Raw genomic sequence first — 13,109 nt, forward strand, 5'->3', positions numbered from 1 at the left:
TTTCCCCATTTATATCACGTTTATCCATGGAGAATCAATTTAAAATATCTGTCCAACACACTTCCTCCTTCTGAGTATGAAATACAAAAATCATTTGTTCCCTTCCTCCTGATAAATTCAAGAACAAAGAGAGGTTTGGTTAAAGCAAATATCAGTGAGGGAAAGAAGGAAGCATGAACTGTATTACAATGGAAATGAAGCTTGTGGACAATTCAGATTTAGGATAATGATTCCTAGATTTTTAAATTATAAGCCCTCAAAATTGTGTCTGTGTTCCTATAATAACAAGCCATTATCTCCAATTAGTAACCCTGTTTTTTCCCATGTCATAATCTGATTTTTTTAGTAACAGGCAATGATGCCAAACCCTGAGAGAGTCCATGTTATGTGAGAAACACTAACGACTCATTAATGTGATTTTCTCAGAGCAAATTTGCTTCAAAATTACGGACAATCTATATAGCAAATGACAATACTGTCTGTTTTGACTTTCACAGCCTTACCTTTTGCTATGCAACTGTTATTCCTCTCCTTATAATTTTTCTCACATTCACAGCTGTAAGAGCCCTTCAAGTTATGGCAGTGTTGGGAGCAGGCCCCAAACACCATGCACTCATTGATATCTATGAAGAAAAAATTGTCATTTAAATACCTGTAGTTTAATACCCTATGATTTAACTCTTAATACCCTATTATTTAACACATTCATACAATCATGGAACAAAGCAGATGAGCAAAGAGAACTAATGAAGATTTTCTTGATGTCCAGTAGGGCATCATACATATTAAGACTCCATTTTCTAAGGAATTTCACTTCCTCTCTCTTTACTTTGATTCCAATTTTGTATTATACGTCTTCATTATTTTAAGCATCTCAAAATAGCCTCATATGCCAACCTCAACACCAATGTTAAATAATCTACTAGACCTTAAAAAACCCCCATTTACTCCTTAAATTATTTAATAGCCTGACTTGAACATTTTCACATTCACAACTGATGTTAAATCTTTGAAAAGCTCTCCAGGTAAAATGCAGGAATTTGTATTTTGTAAATACTCTTTTTTAAAAAAAAATATTTTTTTTTAATTTCTTAATCCCATAGCTATCAAAGAGCTTTTATTCTGTGGAAAAAAAAAAAAACCCAAACATGATATGTATCTCCTTCTCCAGCACAGACAATTGACCACAGAATTGGCTTTTAATACTTTACAACAAGGGAAGATGGAAAATATCTGTACCTTCACATTGTCTATTCCTCCTGTTTCTCTGAAATCCAGGTTTACACTGGCACAAAAGGGAGGATTTTGTTTGATTACAGAATGCATCATCTCCACAAGGATTCACATTATCTTCACATGTATATTCAGCGACACCTAAACATAAACAAAATGTCTAAAAAAATCCTAGATAGATTTGTTTAAAGTGTTAAAAATGAGACCTAAAATAACAACAACCAATAACAAATTCATCTTTCTATTTAAAGAGCATCAGGTAAATTTTTAACAAATAAATGGCACTAGAGTGTTTCTCTACATCTGCATAATTTAATATATTTTAGGCAATGACAGTATTTAACTGAGACACATCTCCCTTCAAGAATTTAATACTAAAACTCTTCCTGTTGCAAGCAGGAAACAAAATACAATCAGCCTGTGCTTAAATTTTGTAAAGAACTTGTAACTATACCAAAAAACCTTTAGAAGTTGAATTGCCATAAAATTTGCCTCGCTCCTGTGGATCAGAATCCCATCTATTTGTAACTGAAAGAAGGAACCACGGTAAACTGAGTTCTGTATTGTTCAATAGGTCTTGCACAGATGAATGTCTCAGATAATTGTTTCTTTTGTGCTGCAATCAAGAAAGCAGATCTTGCCAGCCCAACTCACTTATTTTGCAGTCTTGCTCATCTGAGCCATCCCCACAGTCATCAAACCAGTCACACTGCAGCTCCATGGGAATGCATTTCCTGTCGCTGCAAGCAAACTCATCCTTTTTACACGGTCTGGCTTTATAGGTGATTTTATCTGCATAAGTACAGATTAATAAGAGAAAAAAACCAAATCAGTATTTAAGATTCTCGGATGGTTTTAGGCACATAAAAATGGGAACGACCATGAAGCGTTAAGCCACAGGAAATTATTTCAAGCTTAATTTCTTTCAGTCTCAAATTCTGTCCTGCTAACCTCCAGTTAAGCTGTACTGAAGGACAAGCAGATCCGTGTAACAAAGCTTGCCTTCGAGGTGTTTCCTCTGATCCGAGTGCCTCAAAAGGTACAAAATCACCTACCACAGTGATCCTCATCCGAGTTGTCCCCACAGTCATCGACCTCATTGCAGATCTGCTCGGGTCGCAGACACACCCTGTTGTTTCTGCATCTGTAAGGCCTCGTTGGAGGGCAGGGAAACTTCACTGCACAGCAAAGGAAAGAATCAGCTGTTACCCAGATATTAATCCTTTTTTAATGGCGTATCAAAGCCAGGTAAGTGCTGGCACTATAAGTTCTTCATTTAGAGATTTAGCGTGATAAGGGTGATTTATTGCTCTTTTTGAGAGCCAGTAAACCTGGTAGAAAAGTAGAAAAAGAGGTAGGAAGTGTAATACTGCTCAATATTACACATACAAGTAACTTCTTCCTCCATCTGTGGGTTTCCTACAGAAAAGTTTCATTTCTTAAAAATAGCAAGTATCTGAAATTACAAAAAAAGCAATTACAAAAGAAAACTCCATCCCATATTTCAAGCTTATCTTCTAAAAGGAAAACAAAATTTAAGACACATGAGCCTTTATATATTTGTGTGTCTCAAATGTCATTCTTGCTTTATTACACAAAAAACTCTGAAAAATATAATGCCATACCACACATTTCAGCAACTTCATCAGAGTTATCTCCACAGTCATCCTCACCATCACAAACCCAAAAATGTAGTTTGCAGAGGGAATTGTTGCACAAAAATTCATCAGCTCTACATATATTTCCCCCTGGGAAGATGAAAAGACAACAACAACAACAAAAAAAAAAAAAGGCAGGAAAACAAAAAAGATGAAAAAACGTCAGTTTTTGATAAAATTACTACAACCACTTATCACATACTATTTGCAGAGTGTTACAAAGGCAGCATAACTAAATTTACATATCCCAAAGGAACAGGTTGGAGAGGCAGAGGAATAGTAATTTAAAAATCTTTTCCTTGACCAAACCCTTCCTGTTCCTGACTGTTGGCTGGGAATTACCAAACACAGAGTGACCAGCTGGGCATGTTCCATTTGCATTTAGGAGATTCTCAAACCCTCAGTCTGCAACTCTCTTTGGTGATGCAGCCCCTCAGCAAAGGCCTGGCAGGTACACCAGTAATTTGGGCCATCAGAGAATGATATAAACAGAAATAGAGCCAAATATGGGAAAATCCACTTTTCTTCTCCCGACCAGGAACAGCCTTGGCCAGGTTTGTAAAATCCCCACCACCTCTAAATGCTGTGTCTGGGAAAGGTCCAGCCCTGTGCGCACAGAACAGGTAAAATTAAGTGACCTCTGGCAGGATCTTCCCTCCTGTAAATTCTGAAATGCCTCATCATGATATTTATTGAACACAGAAAGCAGCAAGAATGAAATCTTCCACGTGCTCTGAGTCATCTAACAAAAGGGTGAGGGAAAATGTCTTAGGGCAGAGTGCTCTCAGGCTTTAAAAATTAGTTCAAGGTGGATTCAGTTTTAATGTGTGCCGTGGTAAAAAAGAATTTGTTTTCCCGTTATGACTAAGTTTTATCACTACCAATCAACAAAGTTATGGAAAAGTTCTTGCAATTAATTTCCTTAATAAACATGTTTTTATGGTAACTGGATTTTCAATTTCCTGAGAGGAGTGGGGTATAAAAGAAATAAAGCTGTGTACCTGCAGAGAAGGAAACAATGAAATTTTATATGATAATGCCAAAACTCTCACTGTGGCTTTCCTCAATGCATTACACCCACTCCAAGAGCTGGATCAGGCTTCAGTGGCTTTTTACTCATTCATTCAGTGCCCTGTTTACACTTCATTAAAACCAACAGAAGGCTTTCTTTTTCTATAAGTGTTCAGAATGGCTGAACTTTTTTCCCCTCAAAAAACCTAATTTCCATGAAATGCCCATTGCAAAAAGGATGTTGAACTATCACACTATGCTACCAGGTATAATTCACTCCCATGGTAAATATAACTTATGAACATTAACAGAAATATCCTGTATAATTATCCAAGGAAAATATATAAAATTCAAGTACTCTTCATGATGAAAGGCATGAATCCAGATAATAGTGTGTGCAATCACAATATAACCATCATTCTTGTTGTTTAACAAGATTGAAGAGAGTTATTTTTGTAAACATGCACAGTGGGCCACAGATAAATATTATGGATATTATTTTAGAATGCTGTAGAATAAAACTCCATTTGTGTTTGCTGTATTTCCAAAGACGAAAAAAATTAGTTATCAGTGAGATAAACTGGCATTTGCTTCATGTGATTGCTCTGCCTGTCACAATTCCTTTTGTAAAATAGATTTCTGCAGCAGAATCATAATTGTGACATAAATACAAAGTATGATGGCAATAACCAACTAGGAATAGGCTTCTTATTGTATTATAAGCAATTTGCAGTTCACAGAAGCTCCATTATACTACCCAAAGAATAATGTGGGCATCAGATAAAATAAGTGTGTTACTATTTACTTACACTTCATTGGGTTTTAAAGAGATACAGTCCAGGTATTTTAAAAGCACTTTTAAAATGAGCTAGATTTTATTTTTTTTTTAAACTTTGTTATCTGTCTTCTTACCGCTAAACACATCTGGAATATTCACATTTTGTGAATTTTCTGTTCTCTGTTTTAAACTTAATCATTCCCACATGACATCTTTGTTTGGTTTTTTTCCCCCTTTAGTCTTGTGTCATAGACTTAAAACACATTTTGCTTCATATCTGATTATTATCAGATATAACTACTTCATTATGCTTTGAATTTATGCACAGAGCATGTGACTGTAGATGGCTAACACACAGAACTACCCACTTTAAAGAAAAAGAAGAAAAATCCAGGGAAAAATCTCAAGAAAATGACAAAATGCCAACTAAAATTATTCTTTAGGAAAAAAAACTTTTTAAATTTGACTTTGAGGAGGAGAGGTTGGTGAGGAATGTGAAGCTCAAGGGCAGCCTGGGCTGCAGTGACCGTGGCATGGGGGAACTCCAGACCCTTAGGGGCTGCAAGGAAGGTGCAGAGCAAGCTCCATACACTGGGCTCCAGGACCTTGGCTTCTCCAGGATCTGCCTGGGAAAGCCCTGGAGGGAAGAGGGGCCCAGGAGAGCCTGGGGGGCATCCAAGCACCACCTCATCCAAGCCCAGGAGTGGTGTACCCCAACAAAGAGGAAGCCAAGATGTGCCAGAAGGACTCTGTGGATGAACAAGTTGTCCCTGGACAAACACAAAAAAGAAGCAGCACTGGCACAGGGTGCCCAGAGAAGCTGTGGCTGCCCCATCCAAGGCTAGGCTGGATGGGGCTTGGAGCAACCTGGGATAGTGGCAGGTGTCCCTGCCCTTGGCAAAGGGTTGGAACAAGATGAATTTTAAGGTCTTTTCCAATCCAAAGTGTTCTATGATTCTCTGAAATAACCAGAACCCTGGGCTCTTAAGATGACTTATTTAGCAACTGTTCCTTATATTGCACAGCTGTGTAATTTATTGTGCATGGCTTTGTAATTTATTGTGGCCTATGAAAGTTTAAATTAACCAGATTTACTGCCGATTTCCTTGATGAGAAAGAATATGCTTCCAGTAACAACATGACCTTTGCATCACTGGGAGGGAAAAAGAAAGGAGTAACAAGTCAGAAACAACCTAACTTTTGCTCGTTCCAGACCTCTTGTTAAGCTGCTGTACTGTCTTTGTCAGCAGAGGTCACAGAACTTTCATTTCCCCACTCATAATTGCCAAGGTACCACTAACTTGCAACGTGTGTGTTCATAAAAAGCCCAAAGAACTTTTTCAGAGAAGTGTCTCTTGCCTTGGTCACAGTTTTCTTCATCGCTGCCATCCACACAGTCATGGATCCCATCACAGAGCCACCTCACAGGGATACAGTAGGCCTTGTTCCTGCACCGAAACTGATCCTCCTTACACTCTGTTACACAATCCATCTGTGTGGACACACACACCAGCTGTGGATTAATGGGTGAGAGCAACAACAACTTTCCCACGCTGCCAGGAGGGAGCAGCCCCTGATGGAAACTGCCCCAGAACCACGCTTGGGGTTTGACATGGAGAAAACCAACTTCTGCACTCCAGAATTCTGGACTCCACGTGTCCACAGAGCACAGAACCACAAAATCATGGGGCTAAGGATGCAAGAAAACCCTATTTGCCTTTTCAATTATTTCGAGACCCAAAAGAATTTACAAAAAGAAATATCACATCAGGAAAAGACCTAAACCACCAGAAAATCATCAGGTACCTCATCAGATCCATCAGCACAGTCCAGCTCCCCGTTGCATTTTAAGGATGCCGAAATGCAGCCTCCACTGGCACACACGTACTCACTTGAAGAGCAGGTTGGAGATGCTGGTTACAAACACATATTTTAGCATTTAGAAAGAGACAATTTGTGAGCACATTGGTTTTTAATTTAAAGTTTTCTGCTGGTTAACATGGTGAGCAAAATCATGTCTAAGCACCTTCATAAACATCAATAAAATATTTGACAAATCTGAATTGTGGCATTCTAAATAAATTGCATAATGGTAGTGAAAAGGTATTTGTGTTTTTCCATCTAGAAATTTAATTTTGTTTTCTCCTTATGCTTGCTAACAAATGCTAACATGCATATATTCATAGAATGAGTATATTTTTAAAAATTGAATTCGTTAAAATGGGCTTGGAGTTTAGTTAAATGTAGCTAATTTATAATTGAATAAGCTCAATTTTTAGTAAATGATCTTTCTGGAAAGTATACATTATTACAATTAAAATTCAGAAATACTTTAATGGGGTATTTTAATATAAAAGTGGATATTTTTTGTTGTGCTGTAAATCAGGAGAGTTTTTTCATAGGCTTTTATCACTTACATCTAGCTTACAAAAAAGTTAGGGAAAATGACTGCAAAAAACCCCTGTATTTTCCAAGAAAGCAAAAATAAAATAAAATAACAATAATAGTGATTTCATAGACAAAATCTTTGCATAATAGACTATTAAACTTTGAATGAAGACCACAAAGCAAAACATTTCGGGACACACCAAGATTTACTGATGTTTTCAGAGCAGAATTATATATGTTGAGTATTTATTATCAAATTACAATTCAAAATAATTAAATTAAATACCTGTGTCCCAACAAGCTTCACATTGTAGAGTTGTACCTAAGTAGGGTTTTCAAAACACCAGTATGAACACACAATGGTGCAAACTCAAAAGATAAAGCATTTCAGATTTTTTTGCCCTTTCTCACTACTACTAGTGCCCAAGACATCTCGATTTGATGATTTATAATCTTCCTTCACTCTAATTTATTCTAGGCTTCATTTTATATTTCAGTATGATTTAAAAAAGTACCTGGTTCACAATTTTTCTCATCATCCCCAAGCTTGCAGTCCTCGTGACCGTCACATTTCCATTTTGCTGAGATGCACTGGCCATTGGAGCACTGGAACTGATCCCTAGAGCAGCCTGTTTCACAATACCTCTGGTACCAAAGAAACAACCAACAAACAGGATCAAGAGTTTAATATAAACGTTGGTAAATGCGCAGCTGTTGACAGAAGTTACACCCCATAATCTTACAGGTAGTAATTAAAATCTTGTGAAATTAAATATATTTGTGGATATGGTTCAAATGGTGGCTCACACCCTCTAAATAGCTGGGAAACACCTGAGGTCTCGTATTGAAAAGAAAGGAGAAGGGGAGAAAAAGTTAAAAAAAAAGAAAACCAGCAAAGTATTATCCAGTGAGCTTCTGATACACAACAAACAGTATTCATTGTTCTCTCAAAAAATCTCTCAAACCAAACCAGTGCTGTGTGTAAAAAGAATGGTTTCCCAGTCAGGACACAAAGTATTTCCAGGATGGGAAGAGGTTCAGGTCATTGCTGGAACAAGAGGATGTAGAATACTTTTAAACTTGATTTATTTGCATGTTCTCTTTTTAGAATAATTACATCAAGAGGTTTGGCTTTAATTTAGTAATACTAAATATAGATATTTGCATACATGGATTCCGGTGTAGAGTTCCCACTGCTGCCTTTTAGACAATTTCTATGCAGGAATCCATTCTCCAACAATATAAAACTACTAATTCTCTAAAGAAGCACTTTTTCTGGAAGATGCCTACCTCATCTGAGCCATCAGCACAGTCATAGTCTCCATCACACCAGAATCTTGCAGAAACACAGTCTCCATTTGCACAAAGAAAGTCTTTCAAGGTGCATGTTTGAGGTTCTGTAGAAAGACAAGAAACAACCCTAGGTTTATTAGCATTTCCTTTAAATATATTACACAAACTCCCTTCCAATCCGTCAATGAATAAATATGAAACACTCAAAACAATTAAGTTGCAAATGATAAGGAGTTGCTTTCTGTTGGATTTTATTCCACAGCATCTTTTAACTATATTTAATTTACGTATAGGAATGTAGAAAGGAAAATACTTTTATGACTTTTATACATTTCATACTTTTCTATCAAATTTCTTTGCAAAATAACATGATGTGGAGTACATGTATTTTATGAATTTCACAACACCTGTATGCCATTACAGGGTTTGTGTGATGTGGACCAGAGACCAGAATTACATCTTGCACGTCAATATCCAACCTAACTAGAACCAAGCAGATTTCTGACCTTCCATCACACAGCAGCACATCCTTTATCACACACCTTTTAGTGTGTGTGTGTCAAGAGTCAGCTTCCCCTGTGCTCAGCATTCAGGGGAACATCAAATGGAACACAAAAGTTGGGTGTTTCAAACAAAATAAAAGTTTTCACTACTGCTGGCACAGAAACATAGGCAAGGGGGATCTCTGTGGAAGATTCCCACAGGAGAACATCATGTGCTTTCCTCCTGAAAATGACGACCACTACAAAAAACATCTTCTGGATGCTGGAGCATTAGACTAAACAAAGGTACAGAGGTGTAGGGGATTTAGGAGAAGTTAAGCAAGTCTCTACACACAATTTAGATCTGCCAGTCTCAGGGCTTGGGGAATAAAAGGGCTTAAAAGGCAAACAAGGATTATTTGCGGAATTATTTCCACCACAGTAAACAATTATGCAAATTCTACAAAATCAAGAATAAGGATTAATTAGGAAAAACTTGCAGCAGAGAAAAGGGAAACAGCAAATGACAGTGACTGAAATGAAGGAAGAGGGTGAAAAAAAAACAAAAAAAAAAAAAACAGAGACAGCAGACAGCAAGAATGGACAGCAATAAATTGAGTAATGCTGAAGGGTCATTTAGTGACTTATAGAAGGTGCAAGCATGAATGCTTTTGTAAAATGTACCACAGTGATAAAGAACAGCAAACACAAAGTTAGAGGCTTCAAACTGAGGAAAAATCTGGTAAATACCAGCATGAGAATAACACCAGACATAAATTGCATGGATCTAACATCAACTTGACTTCAGGTATTTTGCTTTTCATTCCGAAGGTTTATAAAAATCAAAAGCTGTTCCAGGAAAAAAGTCGTTTTAATCAACTTTTCCACTGCCTTTTTTCCACTCTTTCAGACTCAAAAGGAGTGTGTTTGAAATTTTTATGAGAAATTTTATTCTTCAGGTAGGCACAAATTTTAATTTTGAAGTTGTAGGAAAATCATTTTAAAAGCAAATCCACAGCCATTGCATCAGTTCTCCAGAAATGTTATATTTCAGCAAATCAAATGTTGGCATTTATGTGGACTCAGATTATATGTACATTTTGTCAATTTTTTTTTCAAAGTGTAAGCTTTAGCAAATCTCTGATGTTTGATTCTTTTTGTTTTCAACAGGCCAAGAAGGAGAATTTCATGATATGATAAAATATATAAAGGAAATAATTTGTGGGAAAAATAATTCACAAGCAAAAAAAAAAAAAAAATCCCAACACATTTGTCATGTTTTTATATTGATTGGAAAAAAATACAAGCCAATACTTTTGCTATACTGCTAATAAATTATTTATAAGCAGAGATTTGATACTGGAAAAATGTACACAGAGAGCTAAGTACTCAATTCTCTGTTTGCAAGAAATATTTCCTCTGCTGCTGGGATCCAGCTCTGTGATTTACATATGAACACAGAAAAGTACTTTTCCATCAGTGCTCCGATTGTTGGAGAGGAATAAGTATTAATACAAAACAGCATGAAAGAAATAAGAATTAAAAGACTTCTGGATAAGCCATGAAGGACAGAATTCTTTAGCTGCTGCTTTACCAAAACACTGAAACTCTTTCCCAAGAAAAGCATTTGGGACACAAACTTATCCCAGGACAAAATTAACTAATTTGTTTTCTCGGCAACTTATAGAAGCAACAAAAGAGTATTAGAAAGAACTTGTAGCAACAGAACTATTTTTACACTGAATTCATGTCTTGCTACAACATTATTGTGCTTGCTTTGCTTCAATGTTTATAGTTATATTTTCTTCACTCACATTAAATTTAAAAAAATACCGATGCTCTGGTTTTAGCAGGAACAATATAGTTTAGATAGATATAAGAAGACTAATTTCTATGGAATTTCCCTTTTTTGGAGTTTTCTGAAAGAGCAAACATTATTTTTGTGGTAATTTGGTTTTAAAAATCCAAATAAACTCTGAAAGCAAACTCTCCCTCTAGACAGATATTACCTCAGAAGAGTTAACAACAGTGTAGCCTACATTTCTTATTGTGGACTCATTGTGTACCAACGTCCATGCTAATAACTCTTATTTCACAGTGTCCAAATATAGTTAAAAAACAATAGACTGTAAGACAAATACAGCTAAATACAAAAATTCTAATGGGCATAATGACTTGCATGACAGCACCAATAATTTTTCACACCCATACAGTTTTTTCTATTGACGTGTATTTTTTCACTTATATGTCCAGAAAAGTGAATTTCTTGCATGTGAAGAAACTATATAGAAAAGTGTAAATGCTTGAGCTGAAGTTCTATAATTCAGTGAATTAATTCTGCATTCTTGAGAAACAACTCATTTTCTGATATAGTTCCCTGACAGCCCTTTGTATATCATATTCATGCATGCCATGAGCAATTTATCTCACTGTGCAATGTAGTTTATTTTGTCAAATGCTTCCAAAGTTCTAATTTCATATATACTTGTTTCATTACACTTTATTCTGTAAGTGGCTTGATGGTCTATAAAAATTTTATACAACAATTTCAAAGAGCTGAACAGTATTATGCATTGTCCCAGTGCTTCCAAGATTTTGGATTTTAAAACTGTACCAGCTATTGTGTTTAATTTAGACAGTAGAATCTATAGCTGGAATTTAAGTGTGCATTTGACAAGAAAAATAAATTAAAAAAAAAACCTAACACCCTTTATTTTAATTGACCTTCTGTATCTGGGTACTCTCAACTCACTAATTCCATCCATCACAATTAATTACAAATTTCTTTATCTTCAAGCCTAGAGAACAACCAAGAACTGAATGTAGAACTTAGATATTGATATGGACACAACATTAGATACCTTAATTATTTTTTTTTAACTTCAGATTATTTCTCTCTCATTATTTGAGCTTTTTAATTTGTAGCATGATGAGCTGAATGTTAAAGAAGAGAATTATTAATGCTGGGTCATACATGTGGCTAATTCCAAATATGATACTCGACACTTATTTTGCAAACAGCAATAATATTTTGTGCAAGGTTTTTTTGGTTTTGTTTTGTTGTTTTTTTGTTTGTTTGTGGGGTTTTTTTGTTTTGTTTTTTTGTGGATTTTTTTTTTTTCAAATTTTTAACAGACTGCCCACTCCTGTAGACTAACACCACCACAGCAAAACTATGACTCTATTTGATTTCTACACGAGAATAAAAGAACATAAAACAATTTCTTCCTACTTGTAATACAGAAAACTGACACTAATAATCAATTCCTAAGTAAAATCTCTCTCAAAGCTAAGAAAGCTTTTGTGTGCCAACCCCCCCGGGGTAGAACAACAAAAAGCTCTGAACGATTACCCAGCCACACGACATTTTCCCTTTTTTATGTAACACTTCCATATGAAAACCACAACACTGCTCCTTGCAGTAAGAATAAAACATCATTTTCAAATGCAGGTAGTAATTACCGGGCAGGAAAATCCACTTTAACCTCCCAAACTGAATGAGACACTCTGTACCTAAGGACAGCACACCTTGAACCGCAGAAAGGGGCAGCAGCATTTACTCAGCATTAGAATACCTAATTTATGAAACTTTCTAGCTCACCACCCTGAAGATACAAATATACACTCAGGATATGCAATCAGGAGTGTGTATTCAAGATTATGTGCAAGGAAAAGATATTAACTTCGTGCCTTTGTGAGTAAAAAGGGAAAAAAAAAAAACCCACAGCAATTGTCAAGAGAAAGCACTTCAGAACTATTTAGGGAATGTCCCTCTTGAAATATTTTATAAAGACAATAATTATTAGATAAAAACATTACAAATTTTTCATTTCTTCCTGAGAATCAGGTGGAAATTAACTCTCTGAGAGTGGTATTACAGAGATTTATTAGGCCTTCATGTTCCTCATGGGTAGGAGAGAACTGGGAAACAGAGCTATTTTCAATAATCATGTCTACTACTCAATGCAATTAAATACTATAGAAATTGACTTCTCAATATGAAACAAGGCAAATCACCTCAAGAATACAATGAATATAATGAGCAGGCAGTATTTGATCAAAATTCCTTGTTAAGAAATACTTATCACATTACCTCTGAACAGTGTTTTTTCAGAGGTAATAAACCTGAGGGAACTAACTGATAAAGTTAAACTAATTTTAATATTTATTTTAAGCTCACCAGATTATTAAGAAGTTGGAGATAAGATATTTTTTCATAGCTGATACAGCTCTTTATTAAGAGTGAACAGAATTGGAGAATTACAG

General features: G+C 35.8%; 1 protein-coding gene across 1 annotated transcript in view; it reads right to left on the reverse strand.

The window, feature by feature from the left end:
* The window catches only part of LRP1B (LDL receptor related protein 1B), a 271,488-nt gene that overhangs the window by 53,415 nt on the left and 204,964 nt on the right, over positions 1–13,109 (reverse strand). The window contains exons 62-70 of the mRNA XM_066323173.1: positions 8,359–8,465; positions 7,584–7,713; positions 6,487–6,593; positions 6,040–6,172; positions 2,859–2,981; positions 2,289–2,411; positions 1,888–2,025; positions 1,240–1,374; positions 504–623 (exon numbers count right to left, since the gene is read on the reverse strand). Of these exons, the coding sequence (XP_066179270.1) occupies positions 504–623; positions 1,240–1,374; positions 1,888–2,025; positions 2,289–2,411; positions 2,859–2,981; positions 6,040–6,172; positions 6,487–6,593; positions 7,584–7,713; positions 8,359–8,465 (1,116 nt within the window). The remainder of the gene's footprint in view (positions 1–503; positions 624–1,239; positions 1,375–1,887; positions 2,026–2,288; positions 2,412–2,858; positions 2,982–6,039; positions 6,173–6,486; positions 6,594–7,583; positions 7,714–8,358; positions 8,466–13,109) is intronic.

The sequence above is a fragment of the Sylvia atricapilla genome, chromosome 7, assembly GCF_009819655.1.
Source record: "Sylvia atricapilla isolate bSylAtr1 chromosome 7, bSylAtr1.pri, whole genome shotgun sequence".
In the NCBI taxonomy this organism is placed as follows: domain Eukaryota; kingdom Metazoa; phylum Chordata; class Aves; order Passeriformes; family Sylviidae; genus Sylvia; species Sylvia atricapilla.